Source organism: Scleropages formosus, chromosome 15, assembly GCF_900964775.1.
Source record: "Scleropages formosus chromosome 15, fSclFor1.1, whole genome shotgun sequence".
In the NCBI taxonomy this organism is placed as follows: Eukaryota; Metazoa; Chordata; class Actinopteri; order Osteoglossiformes; family Osteoglossidae; genus Scleropages; species Scleropages formosus.
In genome coordinates this window covers 1,791,475-1,819,174 of record NC_041820.1, presented here as the reverse complement: position 1 = coordinate 1,819,174, position 27,700 = coordinate 1,791,475, and the positions used below count along the sequence as shown (strand labels likewise).

Sequence of the window (27,700 nt, the reverse complement as noted above, 5' to 3'; positions counted from 1 at the left end):
CAATATGTGCTGTGTATTTCTTTATTAAAAAAAAACTATCACAGCCTTTCAGTATCTTCTCGCTTTGCTCAGGAATAAGAATAAAAACACATTCTTGATGAGTAGACAAACCACGGGTGGGTCTGTAACAGCACTTGGTGAGGCAGTATCAGCACACGACGCGCACTCCTAACGACTACAGACGATGGTGAAACACAGGTGTCGCGCTTGCTGGAGGGCTTCATCCATGCTAGTGTTCAGCTTCTTGGATCGTGGTATTTTTTCCCCCCTGCAGGTGCACTGGAACTGTATGTATTTCTATAACTGCAGTGTTATTTTTAAATGTCCAAATGTATTAAGAAAAAAATGGAGCCACTTAAGTAGAGAGTCTGGACTAGGAGGTGCACAGATGTGGCCGTCCAGCAGTTAACACCCCTCATGTACGTGTTCTCATATTCTCTGTCGTGGGTTTGCAAATGTACATCATCCTGTGACGTAATGCTCTCGTCGTGGTACTGGCTGCTCCAGGATTACATTCGTAGGCTGGGATGATACTGATGCATAACAGCGGTGCACAGACAGTGTCCCTCTGCGAGGCGAAGCAAGCCACGCCTGGAGCGAATCCCGCCTGTCTCGGGCACCCTCCCCCACCTCGCACGGAGCAGATGGCGCTAAAGAACGGGCTACTTGTACTTCTTCACAGCGGCATCGCTCTGAAAGGGCTCCTGTTGGGAATGCCTATGGTAAAACCTGCAGAGATGAGCAGGGCCTGTCTGCACAGGCTTCTGTGTGCAATAGCTGCTTCGGTGACAGCAGTTGCCCCTCACCGATCATGTAGTGTTTGCATGTAGAAGTGATGCACACTTGGGACGTGTGGACTATACAGGTGAAAACCCCAGCACAGGCCTGTTGCTCTGGTCCTCCGGAAGTGACACCCCCTGCCCAGGATATGTGGATGGCCGCTAAGGAGCCCCTGGACCAGTTTGTGCTCTCAGCATCACAGATCACCCCTCCTCCAGTAAAGTCAAGTGAGAGAGAAGGTGATGCCGACAGTAGGAAACGTCATCGGCGTGTCTCCACGACCAGCAGCCCCATAAGTCCGACCTGAACCTGCTTGACGCAGAACTGAAGACTAGTACTCATAAGTGGAAGCCAAGAGCTGTAAACCAGGACAGGAAAGAGGTCTTTCTAGAAGAATTACAAAAATAATATTTGTGCATTCAGGTCTATTTTGAATATGCAGAGTGAACACGTTTTTTGGATGTATTTTCAGTCTTTCTGGGGTAGGAAGAAACACCTATCACCCTGTAGATTCAGCACCTCCACATAAAAAGGTGGTTAACTGGAAAGAGAAAGAGAGAAGGCAAAGTTAGTTTCACCCCAGTGAAATAGCACAGCCCATTTAACACCCCACCCTGTGTGTGGAGCACAACAAACCAAGAGCAACCACACACCCAGATCTTCAGCTACTACACAGCACACCACACCGCATGCTGGGAAATGGCTCATAACCACACCCAGGCTAGGCAACTAGGTCACATGTTTTATTTCAAAGCTTAACACTGAATCAAGTACAAACTTATACAACTATACATTTAAAAACAAATTGAAACATTGCAGAAAGAACATGTATCATGAGTCGCCGAGCTGTCCACGGCCTGATTCGTCCCACTTCATCTTGGGGTCACTCAGTCTGGGAAGTAGGGTCAAGGGTCATGTGGGAAAAGAGTAGGGTCAAGTGGGGGTAACGAGCAAAATAATCCCTACAGGCAGAACCAGGATGTTCATAAGAGTCAAGGGAGGAAAACAAGGTGCTTTTCAAAGCCAAAGTAGAATAACTTTCATTAACAAATGGTTTACAGGGGAACAAGTTAACATTAGCATTGCAAACAGACCTTTTCTACAATCAGTGCTAATTAATTTGTTGGTTAAATCGGATGAAAAATGATTGTATCCCATCTGGGCCATTAGCCAGTAATGAGCACAAACCAAAAGAACAGCGTATTTTGCCCTCAAATTTAGCTCCATTTTTTTTTTTTTTAAATGTGAAAATGATAGGAGAGTGTTAATGGAATTAGTGGCATTAAAACTCTATTAGATGCTAATGAGCTCAAGCCCCTGAAAACCAGACACATTGCCATGGCGACCATCCCACTGCACACACACATGTCCCAGCAAGCATTGCTGGTTACCCTCCCCCTCTGCTCCTCTCACTTCTTCAGAAATCAAACACAGTCTCATCAACATCATCCAAGGCCCAGTCCCAGTCCTGCAGGCCCCAGTCCAGCAATCTGGAACAGGAGAAGGCGGGTCTGAAAGGGTCCCGGCCCCCAGATGAGGCACACATGCAGATCCACGTACTTGACCAAACAGCAGCATCTACCAAGCTTCTGCGGTTAGTAACGCACACGCTTGCGTCAGCAGGATAAACCAAACACGTGGGTGGTTAAGTGTCAAGGGGTTGTGCTAGTCGGCCACTTACTGTCCACCAACAATATGAGAATGATGGGGTCAAAGGTCAGTGAAGGATGATTCTGAGCATGGGGCCACCACTACGGGGATTTAGCAGTGGAGAGAACGTTAGGTGCCAGGTGGAACCCACTAAGTACTCCAAGCAGACAGAACCTGTCTAGACCTGATTCTCTTCACAGGACTTTGTACAGCACAAAAAAAAAATAAAAATCCACGTACTATCAAACTCAAGAATGAACCCAGAGAGGTAAGGGGATGTAAGAAGCAGAAAGATCCAATAACTGTATATAAGATCTAGGAGAAATGTAGCTAAGTAGGTCTAAGAATAAGAGCACCAGGGTGCTGGATCAAAGCAATGGCAACGAATGAGGGTGGACTTCCCCATAAATGAAGAAGTGAGCACTCGACCCTTGGGTTTGGTGCCCACACGAGCACAGCGCCACTCCCCGGGGCTCACCTGGGCTTGTTGGGGGGCATCTGACGGCTCGGCCTCCTCATGGACTGGCTGGACTGCACCTTCATGGAGGCGCGAGGAGAGGAGCGGGCAAAGTGCTCTGGTGCTGGTGGCTTCTTAGGGATCTTCTTTACCAGCCGACTAACCCACTTCTGCTGCTCCTCCTGGGACTGGGCCAGAACCAGCAGGTTCTTTGCTGTCGACACATCGTAGTTCACTGGGAGGGAAGGGAGACATCGTCAATGGCCGATCACCTTGATTCTCTTGGCAGTGACTTACATAGGCAAAACAGGCTCTTCACACATGCTATAATCAGGCAAATCACTATTAATACTACCACTTTTGTCATTGCCACATTTGCCACGCATGTTGCTCTGAATAGGGTTTTTACTGTTTGTGTATACTTAACATTAAAAATATGCGTGCAACTAAACAGCAGTGAGCTGTACATAACATTAAAAAGACTGCATGAGCTATATCAGTGCATCCGCACAGCATCCCTGGCAACTATTTCTTTTCCACTCACCCCTGCATGGGGCAATAACCTCCTCCTTCTTGTCCATATGGTCCTTGTGGCACTTGATGTGGCAGCGGCGACACTCCAGTGCTGGTGGGGGTTTGAACATGTTCCACAGCGGCTTGGTACAGGCCTCACAGTTTGTGGGGAAGTGGTACAGTGTGGGGATGAACTCGTGGCCCTTGTGGCAGATGTAGGTGGACTTCTCTCCGATGGGCAGTGGCTCCACAGGGAACTCCTGCTCCTTCTTGCTCTCACCCTCGTTGGCATACAGGATCTGCCACGGGGAAAAGAACGGGATCACAAGATGTCAGACAATCGCCATGTGATCAGAAGAGCTTGTAGTACTGTATCATAAAGGCACATAACCTCACTGGTAAGGGAATCTTAAAATGTTCTCTGGACTACAAAATGTGCTCAGCTGAATTTCCTTGCAGTTATGTAGAGGGCTGATGTAGTCAGGCTCTTTTCACAGAACCAAAATGATTCCTTGGACAAGGCATTCAAGAGCTTTCACATAGTTAATGCCGAATACAATCAAGCAGACAATGGTAACATAGGAAAGCTGGTCAACTCCTTGAAGTTGAACAGGGTCTTCACCTGGAATATCCTGGGGATCTCTTTGGCATCTGCTCGGTACACATCTGTCTGGGTGACTGGCCGCACATGGAAGATCTTACTGCAGATGGGGAGTGGAGCACGGTTCAGGTCTCGCTCAGAACTAATGAAGCAAGTGAACATCTCCTAGCTGACAAAGACAGAGAGCTATATGGTGGCACTTACTCGATGTCCAGGACCATGTGTGGGTTGGACTGTTCTTTATCTTGTTCACTGTTGTAAAACAAGATCTTCTTGCTGCTCACTACAACATACTGCAATTGAGAAAGGAAAGATCGCTAGTGGCATCCATCACTCTCTTGCTCGGAGAATGTAGTGTTTGAGGTCCAAGGCAAACAGCATAAAGGGGTGCACCATGGCTATGTACATGGCCCCGTTACCTTCTTCTCCCAGCCAAACTTCTTGGTATTATTCCTCACAGGAAGTGACAGCCAGCCTTCTAGTCTGGTCTCTATAAGGCAAATAGAAGACAGTCATACCACACGAGTTCACATGAATTGCACATCCAGGTGTCTGAACAGACACATGAGCCTAGTTATGGAGCTCTACTACACATACCAGAGCAGAAAATGAAGGAGACCAAAAACCAATTAAAGCCCATTTTCACTTCTTACACAATGTGACCATAGAACAGTAATGACTATTCGGGTGTTAGGGCTTTTATTTTGTTAAATATAAGACTATTGCATACAAACAATGCAGTCCAGTTCCCAGAGTTCTGACTGATCACACATTCATTACACTTGATAAGCCAGCCCTGTCTGCTCTGAACTGGGCTGTTCCTCTGGAACCATGCTATTAGAGAGTGGTACCATTAAGCAGAAGCAGGCCAACAAACCCAGGTAGATCACGAGAGGGGCTTGTGCGTTAGCTGCATCACTTAGCAAATTGCGTTAGTTGTGCAACTCCATGCAGGTCACCTGCACTTTCATGATCTGATGGATCACAAAGCTCTGACTCGGACTCAGATGTGGGCTCTGACCCTGGTTCTGAATTGTCCTCCTCAGAACCGCAAGGAGAGTACGATGAGGAGAGACAGGGCCGGGTGTCCACGCAGACAGAGTGGGAAGTTTGTTGATAGGTGAGGGATATGGACTCCGAGGTATGGGAGTGAGTCATACGCACTGTAGGCCCACACAAGGAGGGAGATGGACAGAGGCAGGACAGGAATGGAGGTGGGAAGAGAGGAGTGTAAGGTATGATGGTAGGAGAAAGAGGTGAAGAGAATGCCAAAGATGCAGTTGGAATACATGGAGATGGAGAGGCAGAACCATGACAAAGACAAATAGAAGCAAGGAAGGTGAAAAGAAAAACAATATCCTGTAGGAACCACAAGAATCAGACAGGATGTAAGACAACCAGGTGCAGAAAGTAAGCAAAAGAAGGTAGAGAAAGACAGGCAACATGGGGCTCAGAGCAGAGACCAACCACCACAGGAGGTCCAGATTCCCACGAGACATGTGCCCAAGGTATTGGAGATTATACCTGGGTAGGTGTCATCTCCGTCGAATTCAGGTCCACTACTCATGCTCGCAGAGTCGAGCGAGTGGACGTTGAGCGAGTTGAGCAGGCTACGAAGCTGCTCAATGTCACTGTCCTTGCTGTCCAGGGCCATCTGCAGCTCGATGCGCACCTGGCTCTCTTCTGCAATTTGCTGTGGACGAGAAGGGGACTTTACTCACGCAACACACCGATAACACTGAGGGCAACCTCAGCATCAGTTTTTAACACTGAACTCGTTCTCCTTTGCAGTTACGCTGCCAAGGAAACCACACAGCTGCAGTCTACATCCGTGGTTCTGCTAGGTACTGACCGCCTGCATTTCGTTGATCTCACGCTGGTACTTGATGATGGTGCTGTTGAGTTTCTCCTTTTCTGAGCGGAGCTCCAATTGAAGCTTCCTGTTCTCCTTCTCCTTCCTTCGTACATCTGTGTCATTTCCTCGGCGACTGCCACCTCCACGCACCTCCTTCCTGTTCATGATCTCCGCCAACTTGTTCACAGCCTGAAAACACAAACATGCTGATGGCTCATGTTTGCCAACAGAGACGCAGAAAGTATCACCTTGATTAAGTTGGCGTGATGGACCACACTGGATTTGTAACAATATGTCAGTGATATGACCAATGAAAGCATGGACATCAAATCAGTGATCATGACCCTCCCTTAGTAAAATGATACCCTGTGATAAATTGGCAGGTGACATATCTTGAAATACGTATTTTTAGATAACGGAGATGGATTTGGTGTTATGACACCATCTGTAATGGTAAACAGACGCCTTCACCTGGGTTTTGAGTGTCCTCTCAGACTGCAGCTGCTTCTCAAAGGCCAGCTTCACATGGCCCACCTGAAGCGCCTCCTCCTTGCTCTTCTGCAGCTCTGAGGAATGAAACCCAGCAGTTGGGTGGGATACTCACACCACAGTTCCACTGATCGCTCACTGCCTCCTACTCAGTGACAAAGTCTGTCAAAGTTCATGCTGTCTGCCACAGCTTCATGTCAAAATGGAAACTTACGCTCCTGTGTCTCCTTCAATTTGTTATTCAGCTCCTCTTTTTCATTGGCCAGAATTCCCACATCATTCGTCAAGGTGCGGTTTGCCTCTTCTAGCTTTGGGAGCAGAAGAGACTAAGTCAGTGTGGTATTTTAGCATGGAAACCATGCCTGTGTTCTGCCAGCTCAAGACAACTTTAAATATCTCATTGCACATCACTCTTCTTTTAGCACAACATACTCGGCGCGCACACACACACACACACACACACACACACACAAATTTACTTATCTAACGCCACACAGTATTACAACAAGCCAACCCCTCCTATCCCAACATCCAACTCACAGAGCCAATGGTGACATCCTTTTCGGCAAGCTCCTGCTTGTGTCTTGCCATCATCTCCTTGATCTCCAGTTCCTTCATGATCTTCTCCTTCTCCAGATCAGAATACTGCTCTTCAGCTATAGACCGAGCTAGCTGCTCCGAGTCTGCCTTGGTCAACGTGATCTCCAGCTGGGCAGCCAAGGAGTCCCTGGAGGAAATGGGCCAATGTACAATCAGCATGACTGACAGACCACTGGGTGGAGCCCGTATCTGTAGCAGCATGGAGTATTAGAACAAAGGGGCAGCACATTATGTGAATGGGGACAGTCTGACTGACAGACCAGTGGGCAAAGTCAGTGCTCCATTTACCCCTCCCTCACCTTTCTTCCTGCAGCTCCTGAAGCGTCTGCTGTATGTCCTTGTACAGCTTGTTCTTTTCCTCACACTCCTCCTTCAGCTCACGCACCTGAGTCTTATATAGCGTCTGGACACAAGGATTACCGTGGTTAGAACAGCAGATTTACACACGCAAGCACATGCACCCTCACACTTACTAAACTCACAGAGAAATACTGCTCGGCCTCCAGTTGATCCTGCAGCTCCTTCATCTGCCCATCTGCATCTTGTCGCTCTCTAGAAAACACACAAGCAAGCGTATTTGTTACATAGTTGAATTTGACATCCCTGTCAACAGAAATCTCACATCAGCAGCACACCTACCATAAAGAGATTCCAAGTACCCAAACACTCATATACACAAGGCTCATTAAACAGCCTCACCAGATACCCTGGTCTGTGTTGCCTGTGTGACAGACTGTACCTGTCCCAGTCCCACTCTTCCCCAGCTACCATCCTTATACTCACTTGCGCAGTTCCTGGTTCTGCTTCTCCAGGCTCTGCTTGATCTCCAGAAGGTGGTTCACCTCCTGCTTCAGCTGTTTCTCAGACATGCGCAGCGCATTCACCTGCTGCTTCTGCGCCTTAAGGTCATTCTGCATTAGGCTGCGTTTCTGGGTCTCCTGCTCAATCTTCAGGGTCAGGTCCCTCACCTGTGGTTGGATGCGGAAAGAGGAAGAAGAGGTCTAAACATACTTCAAGTGAATACGTCACTGGTTTGATGGTGCCAGAAACACTTCAGCAGAACTCCAATGCTAGAAGGTAAGAATTCGGCAAATGAACTGAGGAAGAATAGACAAACAGAAATACTGTACATCACAAAGAGGAAAAGCAATGACACAGCAAGCAAAAAAAAAAAAAAAAAGCACACACACCTCCTCTGTGAGCTTCTCCTTGTGCCTGCGCAGCTCCTCCAGCTTCTGCTGTGACTGCTTATAGTCACAGTCTAGCATGGAGCATTGCTTCTCCAGCTCCAGCAGCTTGTTCTCCACCCGCAGTTTGGAGGCTCGTTCCTCCTGCAGCTTCTGCTCCATCTCTGTGGGAGGAGGAGGAGAAAGGTAGAGGTTTATTGACTCTTCTTTACCTCACCATCCCCAGCTCACCTCCTCTCCCAAACCCTCGCCCTCCCGTGACCCCTTTCCCAGTTCCCTTCCCCTCACCCTTCGTGGCTTCCGACTTGGCACCCTCAATGGACTCGTAGATCTTGTTCTTGTCAGCGAGCCGCGCCTTTGTGGTCTTGTGTGCTGCTTCCTCCTGTTCTAGCCCCTGCTGGAGGACCTTTAGCTTGTATGTCATATCGATCTCCATGTTACTCTTCTCCTGTTTGTTGGGAGAATAGGGTCGCAGAAGTCATGGAGAGCCCACCGCCAAAGGTAACACAGCAGGAACATGTTAAACACTCCACATGTAACACATACTACACATGGGAGTTCAGGTTACACCACCTGTAACATCACAAGCACCAATGCCATGGGACACCGCACTGAAACCTCATCAGTTCCACCTGACCTTCTCCAGATCTGTGAGCTTCTCCTGCAACTGTCTCTTCTCCATCTCAGCCTTGGACAGAGAGCTCTTCACCTGCCGAAGCTCATCCTCCAGCCCAGAGACGCGCCCTGCAGGGAGAGGAAATCAGTCACAATGTTGAGAAAGTCGGTTGAACTGCGCTGCTAGAAGCCACAGACAAAAGCCCCACCACACCTTGCAGGTCAGAAATGGTCTCGGACCCTTGGCTGCGGTCCCTCTTCTCAGACTCCAGCGCTGACTGCAGGCTCATGAAGTCCTTCTCCAGCTTCATCTTGCTGTTCTCCAGCAAGCAGCACTTGTCTTGCAGTTCACGCCCGTTGGACTCCAACTGCTGGATCTGCTTGTTCATCTCCGCCTGCGTCTTTCGCAGACGGGCGGCAGCATCCGTCTCCGCCCGCAGCAGCATGTTCACCTCATCCAGCTGTCTCTGCAGGTGGATGTTCTTCTCATTGAAGATGTGCGAGTTCTGGTTCCGCTTCTTCATGTCGTCCAGCTGGTCCCGCAGACCGTTCACTGTGAAAGGAGAACACCTGCTTAGAGAACTCCGAGCAGGTGCACAGTTGCGTAACTCTGCAGGTTAAACGGGTAGCTGGCTGCTGCAGCCATACAGACTCACCCTCATTCTCCAGCGAGCGCTTCTTTTCAGCTTCGCTCTCAGCCTTCCTCTGGCTCTCCACACTCTTATGCTGAAGGAGTGCATTCTCCCTCTCCAGCTGCCTCAGTGCACTCTCCAGGCTCTTCCTGCTGCTCATCTGGAAAACAAGGACATGAGAAGGGTCGCCCGAGTACCTTCTTGCTTTCCCGCTCTCTCACACACAGGACACGTGCATCCCTGTACCAACTCCTGTTTTCGGATTCCTTCTTACCTCCTCCTCAAATTCTTTGGAGACCTTCTCCAGGCGGCTGGTGGCGGTTCTGACAAAAGGGAAGGACTGCGCGTTAGTGGGGTACTTGTTGGCGTGGAGACCCAGGTTCCCACTCCTAATGCTGTCCTGCGCGTACCTGCACTTGTTCTCCAACTCGTCCTTAGCCTGCATCTCACCGTTGAGCTGTTCCTCCAGTACATGCAGCTTCTTCTGGAGCTGAGCAAACTGGGGTGTTGAGTAGGTGAACAGGCGCTGTTAAACACTGGGTAAACATCCTTACATCTCCAGTCCTCATGGACAGCATAAAGTTTTTGCTCTTGCTTGCTCTAAATGCTGACTGCTTTAACAAAGAAATTCTCACAGCCGTTTTACCTGGCATGTCGGGTATAAATCAGACCTTACGTAAAACACAGTGAAACCACTGAGTGCAGCTTGAGAGCACTGCAGTCTGACACGCTTGACTTCAACTGTCGCTCAAGGAGAGCGACCACAGGGCACCAATTGCTAGCTCAGTTTCACAGATCTCATTCTATGAGTCAGTGACTCTGCAGGGTTATTCTTACCATCATACAAAAAGTCTACATGAAAACATGGAGTATCAAGAAGAACACAAGCACTGTGGACTGTTCTGGAATGATTCAGGGTTGCGGCTCACTGCATGCAACCCTGGTTCTGCCTCAATGCTCACTGTGACTCTGGACGAGAGGACGGTGGTGGTACTTACTGCTGCGCTGTCCTGCAACAGAGAGAGAGAGAGAGAGAGAGAGAGAGAAGAGAAGATAATTCACTTGGTGTGATACTGTCAGTTCAGGTGTTTTGCTAGAAGTGCTTGACAGGCTTGGAAAGAATTAGACAGGCTCTCTTACCCACTGCGGGGGGAAAGCTGCTCGCAAGCTCATCAGACCAACTCCGGTTTTAACGGACTCATCCCATTAGTCAAGACACACAAACACACACATGCACGCACCTCCCCCTTGATGGCGGTCCGATGCTCATTTTCCAGGGTGGTGGAATTTGGGGCACTTAACAACCTATAGAGGGCAGGAAGAGAACAGCTGAATTCTTTGTTTATATGAGGAGAGGGGCAATTTAAGACAACAGCAGCAACAACAACGATCTAACTGAGCAACCAGCATTCACACAGCACTGCCCAATCACACTCCTAACCCTGACCACACTCAGATCTCACCACTCTCTCTCCCTGCAAGTTAAAGGTTTCAGTGTGACAGTAGTTATCAAAGTATCACTGCTGATATTACCACTACATGCATCTCCCACATGGACCAACCATCCATAACCAGTGAACCAAGGTATTATCGGACATGTGTCTTACTGGTCTTCTTTGAAATAGGTGAAACCCACGAAGGGGAGCTGGTTCCCCACAAATGCCTTGGGCATGGGAAAGGTCTCCACGTCACCCTTGTCGTCCTCAATCTCGTCAAAGTTACTGGAGTCAATGTCACTGGTCAGCTCTGGAACCACAGGGGCAACCGCTGGCAGGGATGTGAGGACAGAGACCGAGTTAGGGAATGTCGCTGACCTACACGTCAACCTCTGAAAGCCCCTGCTGCCACAGTTGAGCCCCCCTATTGTTCACAGTGTCACGCCTGAGATTATCACCGTCAGACAACGCACAGACATGTCTTGCACCCTCACTCCATGGAAGGCATCTCAGCCTGGTGAACTCACACCTGCAAAGGATCCAGCACCTTAAAGATGCCACAAGGATTTAAGAGTAAATCAATTACAACTTCTGCCAGCCATAGTGTGATTCGGCAACAGGTCTCTACGTTTGTAGTAGTTTACTCATTCGAGATCAAAAAAAGTGTAGCTGGTAGTGTAGCGGTTACAGCTGCTGCCTTTGGACCCAAAGGTCATAGGTTTGAATCCCACTTATAGCTAGAGTACCCCTGAACAAACTACTTATCCTGAATTGCTCCAGTAAAATTGCCAAGCTGTATGAATGGATAAATAATTGTTAAGTAACTGAACATTCTAAGTTGCTTTGGAAAGAAACGTAAGAGAGGGAGAGATTTATCCATTCTGGTGAAACACTGTGTTTACACCATATAAGTATGTGTTTCAAAGATCTAGTGTATCGTGTTTATTGCGTTGGTTCCTCCCACACACGTTCCGGAGACATGAACTTGCCATTTCATCCTATTTTTAAACCACCATCATTGGTCCACTAAGTAGAACTGACCCAAATAAATTCAAACTAAGCAGACTGACCCTAACAAGGAAACAGAGTACAAGAACAGCAGAGTCCCGGCACCATGGCGAATACCAGAACACCCTTCCCACGACTACTCGAGAACCACTCCAACCAAGCAATTTCTTCATCATTGCATGTGCAGAAAAGGGGTGGGGCTTACTATCTCGGATGGTGTCAAAGGTCCACTGGTCATTCTGGAAGAACGGGTGCCGCTTGATCTCCTCAACGCCACTGCGACCCAGCCGTACCTCCCTGCACACAGAACGATGATCAGCTCAACAGCGGGACGCTCTATCTGTTCAGGGGGTAGAGCTGGAGCTGTGGAGAAGAATTTACCTGTCTGTTAAGAAGGCACAGATGAGATCTTTGGCATCCTTGGATATCTCCACATCGTCCGGGAAGTTTAGAGAATTCTTATGATCCATGATCTTGCTGTATGTTCCAACAAGGGAATCGGCATAAAACGGAGTTTCACCTAGGAGAGATGGGCGGAGAACAGAGAGGATGAGAAATGACAACGAGATGGGCAGAGAACAGGATGAGAGGGGAGAGAATGTGTAGGACAATGGTTCACTCACCGACTAGCATCTCAAAGATGAAGACCCCCACGGACCACCAGTCACACTCGCGCCCATAGTACCCGTCACCACCCTGGGACTTGAGAACCTCAGGAGAAATGTAGTCTGGGGTTCCCACGGCTGTATCACACCGCACCATCCCGGTCTAATAGACAGATGGACGTTCAGAAAGCCATTGACCACGGACCCCCTCACTACACACAGACCATCCATCCCTCACCAGGTTTGATCTGTAGCTGGTTTTTACGCTTGATTAACACATTGATTTTCTCCTTTAAAGTAAGGTTCCTTCACACCAACATTACCACACCATTATGTCAGTTTCACAACCTGTCAAATGAGAGTGCAGCATAATATGAGCGAGCCATTAAATCAGCCCCTTTCACTCCGCTCCTCTGACATATGCACAATGAGCATTTTAAATTCAGCACTGCTCTCAAGTCAGGGCCTGAGCCACCAGATCACAAGCAGGGGAAGCACTGTCCACCTGGTGGCAGTACAGCACAACACTATGTTGCTGCTCAACAGGAAAAGCCTTCAGAGACAGAGCAGGCGAACAGTGAGCTGTGTCACCAGACTGCGGTAATGCAAGCACAGAAATGCACAGACTGTAGCTCAATGCAGCAACGTTCCGTCATCTGCGTTGCGCTGATTCTTCTCCTTGGCTAAAAGTCCCTTCTGCAACTGGTCCTGCACACAAACACTGCCACAATTTCTCCCGGTCTGAGTGTTTTCCACACCCCCACGTTCATTTTGGCCTGCAGGGCAAATCACTCACCGAATCCATCTTCATGCAGGTGCCAAAGTCGGCCAGCTTCAGGTGTCCGTAGCAGTCCAGCAGCATGTTGTCAGGCTTGACGTCACGGTGGATGAAGCCCATTGAGTGGATGGCGTCCAGGGCCAGGACCACCTCTGCCGTGTAGAACTTAGCCCATTTCTCTGGGACATCATAGGTACTGGTGAGGTTCACCAGGTCGCCCCCCGGCATGTACTCCATCACCATGTACAGGTAGCGGTCATCTTGGAAGGCACAGGAGAGCTGGGCAGAATCGCACACAACATTACACTAGATACACGACACACAGCGTCACTGATCATACAGCACCAACAACTCAGAATGCCAATACAGATAATGTTGTCATGGGAATCCAGACAGACAAAATCTTGTGTTTGTTGTACTTCCCTCAACATGTGTGGGTCCTGAGCCTCACCTGGACAACCCAGGGACTGTCAGCAAAGGCCATGATGTCTCGTTCCTCCCAGAAGAATGCCGAATCAGAGCGCTTGATCATCTCAAATTTGCTGAGCAGCTTCATGGCATACACCTTCTGTGATGCTTTATGCCGCACCTGTCCAGAAACCAGGGTCTGAAGGTCTGAGACGGAGAAACGTGCACATGCACAAATGCACACTCGCTGTACCCCCAGCATTCTGTGCCGATTCTGCTGTATCTGCTGAATTTCCTCAGACCAGACCCATCTTGTCAGTTTAATGGAAACTCCTCCTGAGCACAGAGGGGTTGTACCTTTGCAGCAGAGAGAAACATGCATTTTCCTTACCAGCTGCACCTCACCAAAGGCACCCCTGCCGATGACCTTCACCTTCTCAAAGTCTTCCGACTTCATCTGCAACTCCCGTACATGACCCATTACTTTCTCATCTGTCGAGATGAATGCCGCAGGGCCAAAGGGGGGGGGGGGGGTCACATGAATACAGTGACACGAGTGGCATAGAGCGACACACCATGAGAATGTGTAACCAACTGCCGTCGTGCCAGGTAGGCACTCTACAATGGCCGAGTTGCTCCTTCTGCCCCCCAGCACGCTGCACATTCACCCGCCAGAGCAGAGGAAGAACTTACATCTGTTCAGAAATGTCTCAATGTTTTTGTTTTTCCGCAGCGCAGGGAAGTCCAAGTCCAGGACTAAGGCATTCATGGAATCCTGAAGGGGGGGGGAAGAGAAGAAAAAAGAAAAGAAAAAAAAAAAAATCAACAAGAAGGTAGAACCAAATATAACAATGACAACGGAATTTAAAAAAAAGAATCTGTGAAAAGAAGCATTTTGCACTGGCCTATTCAGGGCCACTGACAGCAATAAAGGAACACTTTTTCAGAGACTCAATTTAACACCAATTTATTCGGGGCAACAAAGATGGCAGATTTCATTATAACAAGATCGATTTCCATCACTGCCAATTCACACCTGTTAAGCGACCTATTTGAAGTGCTCACAGTTAAACCCAAATCAATCAAATTATGTCAAAGCAATAAGGTAATGAGAAACAACAGCACAAACTGATTGAGCCACACACTCCTCTGGGTCACTGGGTCAGCTTTGAGAGTCCAGGGTGAAGAGGGATGGAGGATTGGTGGGGTGAACTCTTCAGATTCACATCATTGTGCCCATGCCTTGATAGTCAGCGTGCGAGGCTACCACGATACATGTTCAAAGACAACATGTCCGGCTCATTTATCCATTTACACGGAGTCACAGCCACTTTCGCAACAGGGTCATTTTTGCTGTATTCGTCCAGGGCAAGTATCTTGCTCAAATGTACAACAGGTGGATGGGATTTGAACCAACGACCTTCTTACACCAAAGCAATGGCTGTAATGATGCTACGTGTCGGGTTCATATTACAGAAACTACACATGCTACACACAATACTTTCCCCACACGCATACTTGTCACACTAACTGGGACTGCAAACGCCAGTGTTTGAACCTGTAGTGTCAGCAGTGGCACCGTGAGGACAGTCACAGCATCACTCTCTCTAGAATGCAAGTCTCCGGGGCAGCTGGTATTGCAGTGGTTAGAGCTGCTGCCTTTGAACCCAAAGGTCATAAGTTGGAATCTCACTTCCAGCTTTTGTACCCTTGAACATGGTACTTACCCTAAAATTGCTCCAGTAAAATTACTCAGCTGTATAAATGGGAAAACAGTTGTAAATAGCTCAACGTTCTAAGTCACTTTGGAGACAAACATCAGCTAAATGAATAAATTTAAGTGTGAGTCATATGACCGAGAGAAGATGCCGGAACAGGATTCATCACCTCTCCAGTTTCCCCGACCAAACTTTGCTAGGTCTGTCGCGTTTACAGGAATAGCTGTACCAAGTCTCCTAGGAAACATTACCCACAATGCCTCCGTCTCGCCTGTCCATGTCAACCCTGCCTCCTGCAGCTACCCACGCTGACAGCCTGCCTCAGCATCAAAAGCTGTTGCTCAGCAGACGACCACACCCCGTTCACCCTCCTCATATAGGATTGAGTTTGTGCAAAAACTGCTATTTAAGGGAAGAAAGAGGCCGAGTGCAGCTGTCAGGGTTCAGCAATACAGGAAATGACACACGGCATCCAGTACTCCACAGATCTCCTCATTCTGTGCGGAAGCTGGCCCTGCCACTAGTTCGCAAGTCATTTCCTCCGCTGCTGCAACAGACGTCCACTCGAGCCTAGTGCATTCTGGGAACAGCCTTCCAGTTGCCCCACCCCCCGAGCAGAACCGGTGGCCCACTGCCCCGAGATGAGTCCCTGGGCTGTTCTGTTCACAAAGCCCCCCCCCCCCCACACACACACACACACACACCAAACCCAAACCCTGGAGCCGTCAGCTGTACTGCATCACAATGGTCCACAAGCACTGTGCCAAAGGCCTGAACCACCCCCCATCCCCACCAGAAAACAGGAAATAGCTTGTGTCTGAACATCCATTCCAGGGATGTTTGTGGGTAACAACAGGGCAGATAGGGAGCCCTCCGTCTCCTGCTGCCACCAGGCAGAGCGAGCAGACGGCAGGCCGAAAACTCACAGATATAGAGAGAGGGAGCGAAAGACTAGGTGAGGCAGAAGTTCAGAGAAGCAGTCGGAGCCCAAAGACCTGCATCAGAGAGCTCAAGACTGACTATCGGTGCTGCGGTGTTTATAAGTTTGTGTGTGTGTTGGGCACAAACCATGGATGTGGTACGTGCGGGCAAATGAATGCATCTCTCGCAATCCCCAGCGGTGACTTTCACAGCTACAGTTGCGCACATTTCCACAGCGGGACGTTGACTCATGTCACACAGATGCTGTACTCCTCTCAGCTAACCTCCTGAGAGCTGAACCAGCAACCTTGTGGTGTCAAGTCCAGCTCGATACTGGGGGCCTGGCGAAGAAAAACAGGCCCGTCTGCTCCCAAAGCCATACTCTCACATCCTGGCTCCAGCTGCGGTCATGTGGAACACAGAACAACAAGCCATGGACTTTTAAAGGCTTGAGCAAATGTTACATGTTTCGTGGAATTCCTGGCATTTAAAAATAGTCTGACCGAGTCCAAGAGCGAACACATACCAGCCGGGCTATAACTCAGCAGGGCAGGAGCATCTCCTTCAAAGCAAGGGGGTGGGGGCAGAAGCGAAGGCTCATCGCGGATGCCTCCCGACAGCGTGCTGACTGACGGCACTTCCAGAGCTGCAATCTGACATCAAGTAAACATGACTAATTGTTCACGCATGTCTTTTTCACTGCTGGACCCCCTGCATCAGAGCTCCCACATCCGACTAGTGCGCAGCAGACTTGTCGAACCCGCTTCGGCTTGCTGACTCATACCGCGCTCGCCACACACCAACATCCTCACATGGTAACATCACTGAACGCAGACATTTCCTTAAAGCTGTAGGGCCACAGAAGAGGTGCCGGACAGCGCGAGGGTTCGAGTAAAGGGTGCATTCATCCAGCTTCCTTCTTTGTGGTCACATTCCACTTCCGGGGCATTTCACAGTCGAGATGTCCAACTACAATCAAGTATTCTGGCATTTCATTTCCTAATTCAGATCATCATCATCATCATCATCTATTCAATTACAGTCCCTTCTCCCCATGACCTCTGCCCCTCACGTGACCCCAGGACAGGGCTGGAATGCACTGCTGCACCATTGCTGATAGAAAGAGATAAACCCACTGCACTGTAAGGCATGTGGGAGGGATGTAGCATGGGTGGAACCTGGGAGCACGGCAGTGGCTCAAGGAACCCGTGAGCCACTGCCGACCTCCAATGACCCCAGCACGAAGATCACACATCGCCCAGCCTTTCTGGCCATGGGCTGTATGTGCCACACACACCACACATACATATTACTGTGCACTGCAACATGGAAGAGTGTTTAACATCCTGCCAAAGAGGACAAATGGCACCTATACATCCTAACTGTAAACAAAATGACTGTTCTGCAAACACAGCTGGGGCAGCGGGGTGTGGAAGCACAGACACGTCCAAGTGTGCCGTTTCACCACATCGGAAAGAGGTGACGGTACTGACCGACCCAGCATGAAACGGCTAATTTCAATAGCTGGGTGACGGGTTACGCAAGAAGCTGTGGAACAGCGCGGGATCCCATGCCGACACCTTCCAGAATCACAATGGTTCTGAGGAGAGCTGTGTCATGAGCTCTGATGGTTCGCTACCTTCACCCTCTTCTCCGCAGACCAATGAAACACCAGTGTTACGGAGTAATGGTGCGTACGGACAGCAGGGGACAGAGCGTTTAAGGCTCTACCAGAAAGACATCACAAATGCTGCCCGGGAGAACTCGTCATGTCCTTGAACAATGCTGCGCAGGGGCTTCTTACACCGATAAATACCCAGTAGAGGAGCAATCTTGCATAATGGAGCGAATCGCTTTATAGAAAAGCATCAACTCCGCAAATATAGCCCTAAAAAAAAAAAGGTTAAACTTCACAACTGGCATCTGGGTTAAAATGCATCCCATGCAAACGGTTGTTAAAGAGGGAACTCTAACGATGGAGGGGTTCGACTGTAAGGCGAGCAAAGTTCACAACAACCGTGTTCACACTGCTGCAATCTGAATGCTGCTCGGACTGACAAAGTTGCGCTCGACACCTTGTCTTGATTATTTTAATGCAAAGATCATGATTGCAGGAAGGATAGTCACATTAAGGTATGTGGATCACACCCATATCACCTGAATTACTTGAGAAATTTCAGAACCCGAGAACACCTCGACTGCATTTCTCAGCTTCCAGCACATGTGCCCAACAAGGTGCCCGGGTTTGCTCGGCCACTGCACTTCGCCTAGGCTTCCGCTTACCCACGTGGAAAATTTGCTAAGAAAGAAGCACGAAGAAGAGTTTAACAAAAGTAGAACGACGCGTAAATGCTTCACCTGGGGAGAAGCGGTGTGTGGGGCAACACCGCCGAGTTGTTGGGTAACCTTTCGTTTGATTTCCGTTGCTTCTTTGAATAAAGGATTATACGCATGTCATTGGGAGTATTAAACAAGAATCCATTTCTACAGAGACTTGCAAATGGCTTAATCTCACCGTGGACTTAATCCGACTACTGAAAATAACCACGTTGTTTTGCACATAAGACCGACAACAGCGGCTCGCTTGGCTTCACGCCTGCAGCATACACTCATACCAGCCTCTCTCACTCACGCCAACTGTCCCAGGAGACGAGAAATCACAGGTAAGAATATCTATGGATTTAAACCCAGCGCAATTTTACGCTACAACAATGACATGAACATGCACACCGAACATACATAATTATGCAGGAAAGACCGAAGCTGCATGTGGTTGAGGGGCTCGGGCTGACCCGCACGTCACCGGTTCTGATCCGCAGCCACGTTTAACGCACTTCACTCCATTAAACAATAAGCTCCACGAACGGGGGACGCGCGATACCGGACAGCGAGGTCAACTTGGGGGAGGAGGGCGAGACGTCTGCCGACATAGTGAATGGCAACGGGGCCCCCCTCCCCCCACCTTGGCTGCCGCACATCTATAAATAAAGCCTGAGTCAGCTCCCAAACTCGCACATATGCACCTACCTTCCAAAGAGGGAAAAGCGTCAAACACTTGCACGCATAAACACACCCCATCCATTATTACCCTCATCATCATGCACATACGCCCTTTGCTCACGTAAACACGCTTTCGTACAACCATATTCTCAAACGACTTACGTCAAAAACAGACACACACACACACACACACACACACACAAGTGCAGTTCCCTGGAGAGGGCACCAGGCTGGTGTCCAAAGGCCTTTGCAGACGCCATCAGCTGACGCCACCCGAGTCTGTCTGCTTGCAGCAGCAGTCAGTTCAAAGTCTATGACGGAGCTCTGCGAGCTTCCACTATCGTCACTTTGGCTGCAAGACTCGGCTGGGTCCAGTTATTGACGCGGCACGTCACGACAGCAAGCCGGAAGGAGCCGAAGCCCGAGAGCACGAGGTGCCCAGAGAACGAGAAGGCCGAGGACAGCAGCGAGAACTTCCAGCACGCTCCTCTGCGACATGGGGACGTTCCCAGGTCCACGCAGCTCCGCTATGCTTTGCCTTGCGCTTGAGACTCGCGTGAGAGCGGCTAACGTAGGTAACTAAGCCACAGCAGAGAACGAACCTGACCCGGGTCATTAGAGAAAGCAGACCTTGCACCGTTGTGGGCGTCAGAAACACTTCAGGCTCATCGGTGTTTGTCGGGTGAACGCCGAGTGGAATCGGCAAGGAAGCGCAAGCCACCGGGTTCATTCGATGAGGTTAGCGATTACATGCAGACCAGAGGAAACGGAGGCCGTGGTTTCTTTGCAACCACGAAGCCAGAAAATACTGCTCTTTTAGCCTGAAGAACCACCTGTATGGAAGGACAAACTTGCACACCTCACACTGGAGGACGGAAACGCGTAGAAGAGTTTCATGAAAGTAGAACCGAACAAACATCATCGCAACATCCTAACTCTGATTAACATGGCCCTCCAAGCAGCAACAAGCTCACTGAATTGGGCTTTCTTTAAAGTCTTTTTCTTACGTATTTATAATAAATAAATAAAAAAAAAAAAACCCAGAAAATAGATTCCTTGTAGATGCAACAATTTTTCTGACATCTTTGCCTACAGCACCAGGGCAGGTTCAGCATGGTAGCCTAGTCAAGCTGACTCAAAGCGGTCACTCAATGCTGAGCCCTGCACATTCTTGTGATGCTCACCTAGGTTGGGGTACCACCCCACAGCCACCACAGGTATACCAGGGACACCACCCACCACTGACAGCTCTGTGGTCCTAAGTCCATCAGAATCCCCCCTCTTTAATGCAGAGCAGGCCAGGCACAACGGGGGGGGGGGCTATAGGGCTGCCGCACAAGGAATGGGGAACGGGGGAGGGGGGGAAGTCCTACTGGCAGCGAGCCGAGCGCAGGCCGTCAGGAAAGCGGCCAGGCCCCCGTCTAACCACCTTATACGGCAGCATTTCTCCCCGCGGCCGGACCCATCGCGCATAAATCTACAGGGGGACGGGGAACAAATCGGTCATAGTGGGACCCCCTGCGCTGTAGGAGTGATGAGGGGTAGTGGAATCAAGAGGAAAGAAAGAGGTGTGTGGAGATGGGGCAACAGAAATAAAGAGCAAAACAGGCAGGGAAAAACAAGAGGACATTATTTAAAAGAGCAGGTGGGGGGCTGCGAACTCGAAGACGACAACAAGTGGACTCGGGAGGGGGGCCACAGCGGCGTTTACTCTACACAGCAGCAAATTCACAAGACAAGTCAGCCACCCTTGAAACACAGCCAGGCAGAGAAGCTGGTGAGACATTAACTACAAGCAGAGCCAGGTCAAGGAGTCAGAGTCCACTCTCTGGGTGATGTGGGAGGGGGCATCTCAGGGAGGCGATGACCAGCTGCCGATGTCAGGAGTTGGACCAGGACAGAACCCTGAAAGTTACTACTCCAGAGAAAAAAAAAAAAAAGACCACCATCCAGCACCAGAATGGCAGGCAACTCTAGTCCCCTGAGGCTGTGCACAGAGATCAGGATCACAGTTTACCGACACTCCCATCATCATCAAATTACTCTCACAGCAAGGGCCTCAATCCAAAGCACTTTTTTTTTTTTTTTTTTTTTAAATCCAAACACATTTACACTCCTACCCATGTATAGATGAGAGTGTTAAATATGGCCGAATTCCTTGCAGATCCCCGTCTCGGAATTGGAACCTGACGTCACGCCCATCTCGGGCTGCTGGACCGGATACGAAATGTTTCGAGGATTAAGAGCGGCACCTTTACCAAGTCTGCTCGCCATCGAAATGTACAAACGGGAGTCAAACGCACGCAACGGATTCCTCTGCTCCTCTCGGGAGGTGGAACGGAATCGCGTGGCAGGAGGAGCGCTCATAGAACACGGGCTAAGACGGCACGGCTCTTCTCTTGAAATCATTATATTGCCACGTTTCCTCGTTTCCCGAAAGGTGTGCGACCGCACCACGACACGGCAAAGCCAGTTAGCGTTATTTAGCTGACAACTCTGCCCGAAGTGACTTATGATGTTAGGCTTGTGCTCCGGACTACTTACAACTATCTGCCCATTTAAAAAGCCGGGTGATGTTTACCGCGTCAATCCGGGCGAGGAACCTTGATCGGAGATACTACGGCAGAAGCGGGAGGGTTCCAGCCTCGGTCTTTCGGCTGCAGGGCGTCCGCCCCTTTCTCAGTCGGGAAACGGTGAGCCTGGAAGCAGTAAGACTCAAAGTGCAGCGTGAGCTTAACGAGTCGTTAATTACGAGCTAATGCAGCTCAACTTCCCGTGAGCCACGGCTGATCCCTGACCTCTGCGCAACGATCCCGCAATCCCCCGGGGCAAAGAGGGGCAGCCGTTTTGCACCGCAGCGGTGCGAGTGGACAAGCGTGGCGGGAAAGGGATGGTTTTTGGAGGCGGCGCGGATGAAGCGAACGCAGGTTCGACGGCGCGCGGCGTCAACCTCGCGTACAAGTACTGCGCCGCTCCTCCTACTCCCCGTCACACAAAAGGAAACAATTGCCTGCGCCTTCCTGTTCCCCCCCACCAACAGCCCACCTTCAGCCAAAGCTTACAGGCACACACCACCTCAACCCAGCTCACAGAGATAAGGCCTTTATTTGGGCTGGGGAGGGGAAACGTCTTTTTGTACATATTCGTCCTCAAATCCAGGATATGATTTCAATTTCCTGAAGGTTTTTTCCTTTCTTTTTTTTGTTAGTATCTAGGGAAGAGCGTGTAGGAAGACGATGGCTCGGTCTAGAGAGGGGAAGTTTTACCCACAATGCCCTGGTACATCTGCAGCCCACAAACCGCGGCACTGAAAATTCATCGGACCCCCCCCCCCAACACTTCTGCAATGACCCTATGCACCAGGATGTAAAAATAAAAAAAAAATTAAGTTTTTTTGACGATTCAATATAAACATGTAAATGTCATTCAAAATCCAAATCGTGTTAAATAAATAAAGGGGTGACTCACAGCTGGGATTTCTGTGCCCGAGTCGTGATAGGCAAAAATAAATCGCACTAAGAACCAGCAGCCAGCATTTCTGGTACATCGCATTCATGTCCTGAGGATGACTCTAAAGCAATGGTTTCCATCCGTTTCTCCCTCAACACAAAAAAAAGGAACATACTGACCCTGAGTAACAGAGTTAATCTGTTTGTGTGCAAAGTTCTGACTTCTTATCCAAAAGGTGTGTGTGTGCGGGACCGGCAGCACCAACAGAAGACTTAATTCCATACACCGAATCCCACAAATTCTACCAAGCATCTGTTTATTTAAAATACTCCCCCACCGTAAGCCATAATGTTTGAAAAAGCAACAGCCATCCAAAAAAAAAAAAAAAACGCTTCTCAGCAGCGCACAGCACTGGAGCTCATATCCCATAAATAAGAACGAGAAACTTACTTAAACCATTTTAGTGCAGTGCCTTTAACGGAAATCAATTGAGCGCATTTCCTTGCCCAGCGGGACGGGGCCGGGGGGGGGGGGTCAGGGAAACCCATCAGCTCTTTGTGGGAAGAACCTCCACAAATGGGCAGGGCACCGCAGATTTAACTAAAAATTAAAAGGGGTCAGAAATAATTACTCTGGGGGGCCCAGTTGATCATTCCTGAGAGATCACTCCCAGAATGCATCTGTACCCAAAGAGAGAGAGAGTGTGTGTGTGTGTGCCAGGAAAGCTTCTAAATCCACAGGGTGTGTCCTGAGATGCTATCACACCAGAGCAGAGGGAAGAGAGCAGTCTAAAAACTGGATACACACACTCAATGTGCACAGTGCTGACCAAGAATTTTAAAAAACAGATTTAGAACAGAGAATATGGACGATTTTAAAAAAATCAGCTCAGAATCTTTTTTTTAAAGCCATCTATTTCTCCCCCAATGGCCACTTAATGCTCATAACATGACACCACATTTCATTTTGCTCTGTTGATTTTCTCTCCCTCTCACACACAAGTCCATCGCCCTGCTGTTAGCAGATAATGTATCATATTAAAACAGCAACAAACCATAAAAAAAAAAAAAAAAAACACCTTGTTAATGGGACTCAAAGTACTGGAGGTGGGTTGTCAGAAACTTCCAGAATGTTAGCCCTGTTCCACAAATGCACCCTACAACTCCAAAATCTGGCACATGGATGGAGACCTCAGGAAAGCTGGAATGTTACAGCAGAAACACGATTCCACCATGGGCTGACCTCCTCTGACTGCAGTCTGGAGGCAATAAGGAGGCACTGATGACGGAAAGGTGACTTCACATCGGTCTGGGATGCAGCTCGTCCCTTTCATCGGACACGACCGCACAGAACCAGGGTGGCGGGGGCAACATCAGGGTCGTCCTGCCAACCTGGCTGGGAGGGAGGAGGAGGACGAGGAGGAGCTCTGGACCTCTGGACTCACTGGCTCTCCGGTGTCACTCCCCAGGACGACCCGGGAAAACCACTCAACCTCAGCGAGAAGGAACTCCACTAGGGACGAGGAGCGATGTTTCCGCCACTGATGCAACATTCACATACTTGAGGAAATCGTGACGGGCGGGTTGAGGGGAAAGAAAGATGCTTTCCTAAGACCAGGATGAACACAGACTATAGACACAAGAGGACCATCGAGAAGACGCGCCTGAAAAACACCGCAGAACGATGAAGAAGAAAGCACCAGAAAACCACGGGACAGATTTACAGAACGCTACGGAACAGCGCCCACGTGTAGACCGATGCGAGAATGAACTTTCCTCGAAGGGCCTGCAGGCTCTTCAACTATTAAGGACCTTCACTCTTGGAGGATGTTATGAGTGAAGCGGAGCCGATCAGAAGAAACGTCACAAACTGCTGCGTAACTGTGCTGGGCACCGCGGGTGGGGTTCTTCTCCAAATCAGCTCTTCTAAAGGCTCCAAAGCATTAACCGAATGAGCTCGGGTCTAAGTGCATCTCTCTGGGGTAAAACCCTCGTTACGTCTTTGGACCCGAGCCCGGAACGCGGCGAGATCTGGCGATCCGGGTCACACCTGCGCCCGAAGAAACTCGACTTCGGCGTCTGCTTCTCACGGGTCCCGGTGGAGAGGCGAGTGCCTGGTTGATATGCGCAGAGCAAGCGTGGGGGGGGGGGGCTGTAAAAACACTAGCTAAAAATGGCACGATTATGGAAGCGTGTGCGCACCTCCCCCGCCATCCTCCCACTGCGCTCTTTTACACCGATCGCTGCGCCTCATTCCCGGAAGATAAAACACCCCCGACCATCGGAGCACGGCTCCTGCCGCAGGTTTGACCGATGGCCTCGCCGCTTCCGCAAGCGAGAAAGGGCCAAACGTCCGACACCAGCGGCCGCACGCGTGGATCCGTGGGGAACTCGGAGCAAGTTGAAGACGCAGCCGAACACGTCCGCGGGCCGCGGCAACGTCCGGCGCGGCGAGGGCTCCTTCTGCACGGAACCTTCCGGGAAGGAGGCGAACCGCGGCGAGCGGGTCGGTACCCCGGAGCTACGAGGACGGCAGAGGGCCGCAGGTTCGAACGGCTGTCCGCCGCCACGTCTCCCAAACGCTGTTCCCGGTGTCCAGGGAGGGCAAAGAAAGGAAGGAAGAGAGCGGTGACCCTGGTCCTGTCATCCTGGCTGCCAACAAGGGGCGGCAAATTGACGTCTGCACACATCAACACTCACTTCATTCCCGTCCCACTCGGACTCGGACCCGGACCCGCCCCCTCCCCCCATGCGACAGCGCGCGGTGCTTGCGCGAGACGCACTTTCACGCAGGACGCGCGGGGACGACGCGGACGAAGAAAAAAAAAAAAAAAAAGTTACTGATATTATGGATTTCATTTTGAATGGAATGGAGGAGACGAGACAGTCCGAGGTCCTTATGAGACGGAGACACCTGAACGCGTTTCGAATGACGAGACATACACACACAGAGAGTGTATATACACACACACACACACACACACACACACACCGTCACCCAGGATAATAAAGAGCACAACACACAACAATCTCTCTCTCTCTGTCACACGCACGCGCGCTATCGGTGGGACGGACGGGGGTCCGGGAAGCAACAGGTCGCTGAGCTCTCGTCCAACACGAGTAGTACAAGAGAGGAGGAGTGAAAGAGGAGTAATTTAAAAGGCCTCCGGGGCGCCATCATTATATAATTATTATTACCGACACGATGGATGGGGCCACCAGACAGAAGGCGGTAAACCCAACGCCGCCGCCGCCGGTGCCCAACTTTGGCTTCGGGCGGCGCCGAACAACAAAAGCAGCGGCGCGCGCGCTCGCTCGTCCGCTCGCTCTCACCAGCAGGCTCTCGAGGGTGAGCGCGCCCCGCGGGTTCCTCATCATGGCCTCCAGGCTCCTGCGCCGGTTCTCCGGCCGCCGTTCGGCCCCCGCCGACATCTTGAGAGGCTCCCGGTCGGTGCTGCAGCCGCTCCCGCTCCTGCCGCCGCCGCTGTCCGTCCTGCGGCGCCTCCGTCCCTCCGTCCGCTTCGCCGCTTTTCACTCTGACGAGGGAGAGGGAGGGAGAGCAGCGCGCGGCTCGCGGCGGGCCTCCAAGCGCGCGCCGCGTCTCTCAGAGGTTCCAAAAAGAAAAAAAAAAAAAAAAAAAAAAAAAAAGGACCCCGGGGGGGGGGGGGGTTCTCTCCACCAGCTCGCGGGGGGGTCTCCTCGGGGAGGGAGCCCTAGGCGGCCCCCTCCATGATGCCGTCCCTCCGACCGGCTCCCGGGGTGTCCGCACCAGGGCGTTTTCCTCCGCGGGGGGCTGCGACGGCTCGCGCTCCCGTGGCCCGCGGTGTATCCCGCCGCTTCGCCGCGCCGCGCCGCGCTCCTCTTCTCTGCGCTCCCGCGAATGAGGACTTTCTTCTTTGCATCCAGTCCGCGCGCCTCCTCCGCGCTCCCGCGAGCTCCGAGCGCCCCCGCGCTTCCCTCCTTTACCCAGAATTCTCAGCTGCGGGACTGCGTGTTCTCGGAGTCGCCGCACGCTGGACTCCGCCACCAGCAACTTAGGAAGAGTTAAAAAGCTTGAATAAATTGGGGGGTAAAAAAAAAAGTTCTTTAAGAAGAAATAAAGACAGTCAGAGAGTAAATATCGCCATGATTTGATTGATTATTACCTCATATACTGCATGATCCATAGTCCGAACTTTTGGGACTCATGATTTATAAGAACAGTGAGTGCGTCATTATTTCCATAAATAAATCTAAACCACTCACCTTCGGTCGCCCCCATAAAGCTTCAATTTAATATTTGGCATTTTTATTTTATTTATGAGTCAAATTATCAACAATAAACACAGGATGTACTTTATGCAAGAAACTGACCTCACACAGCAAATACTGTCATCTTCAGAAAGGCGTCATTCCTGCAATATTCTACTCTTAACTGCTTCTGTGAAAGTTTAATAGAATTTAAGCGTAACCGAACGGCGGTCACGTGCCCCACAGCGAACGTCTGTTCTGCCCCCTTGCGGAGAAAGGCGGTATTGCAGTAACGGCAACACGCCGCCCGGACTGCAGTGGGAGCGCGTGCAATAAAGAGGGTTAATGACGACCAGTGGCTTCACGCCTTCCGAAGGGGAAGCTGTGCAGGTGACACCAGCACAGGAGCAGTGGACACAAGGAGCGATGGACGATTGAGAGCAGTGGACAGAGAGAAGAGCACCGTCTCCAGGTCCTTCTCCACTCCCACTGTGAGGACGGAGGGAGATGTGCAGCTGGCAAGAGCTCATGGAGATCATCGTCCACGTTTGTCCAGACAGCTCTCTGTCTCTGCCCTGCGCTACAAGCCCAAGTCATGCTGGAAATGCGCACGTCAAAGAACACCGCCGCCACCACTGCCACCGTCATTCAAAACCCGGTTCGGAACCTGAGTGCTACTGTGGACACCTGTAAGTTGAGGTTCGCTCGATCACAGCAGCTGTTCGCATCCCATCGGATCCCCCCATCAAACTTTCCTTCTTTTCTCCT

At 50.3% G+C, this 27,700-nt stretch overlaps 1 protein-coding gene across 6 annotated transcripts; it reads right to left on the bottom strand.

The window, feature by feature from the left end:
* Positions 1–19: 19 nt before the first annotated feature.
* On the bottom strand, positions 20–26,345 carry rock2a (rho-associated, coiled-coil containing protein kinase 2a). Of its 6 annotated transcripts, none has more exons than XM_029258281.1 (34): positions 26,036–26,345; positions 14,308–14,389; positions 14,006–14,106; positions 13,658–13,795; positions 13,225–13,485; positions 12,447–12,591; positions 12,205–12,343; positions 12,029–12,120; positions 10,987–11,146; positions 10,621–10,684; positions 10,378–10,389; positions 9,790–9,878; positions 9,654–9,702; positions 9,404–9,539; positions 8,962–9,300; positions 8,770–8,876; positions 8,421–8,580; positions 8,136–8,296; positions 7,729–7,913; positions 7,428–7,497; positions 7,245–7,348; positions 6,886–7,072; positions 6,560–6,653; positions 6,328–6,422; positions 5,854–6,045; positions 5,526–5,694; positions 4,961–5,164; positions 4,421–4,491; positions 4,206–4,294; positions 4,023–4,101; positions 3,432–3,699; positions 2,909–3,122; positions 2,462–2,531; positions 20–1,321 (listed from the first exon to the last, which is right to left on the bottom strand). In XM_029258281.1, exons 1-33 carry the CDS (start codon positions 26,132–26,134, stop codon positions 2,498–2,500), a joined length of 4,389 nt encoding a protein of 1,462 aa, XP_029114114.1. In that variant the 5' UTR covers positions 26,135–26,345; the 3' UTR covers positions 20–1,321; positions 2,462–2,497. The 6 variants fall into 6 exon arrangements, with proteins under 6 accessions (XP_029114114.1, XP_029114116.1, XP_029114112.1 ...); XM_029258282.1 differs by lacking the exon at positions 20–1,321 and adding an exon at positions 2,204–2,270; XM_029258283.1 differs by lacking the exon at positions 2,462–2,531.
* Between the last annotated feature and the right edge of the window lie 1,355 nt (positions 26,346–27,700).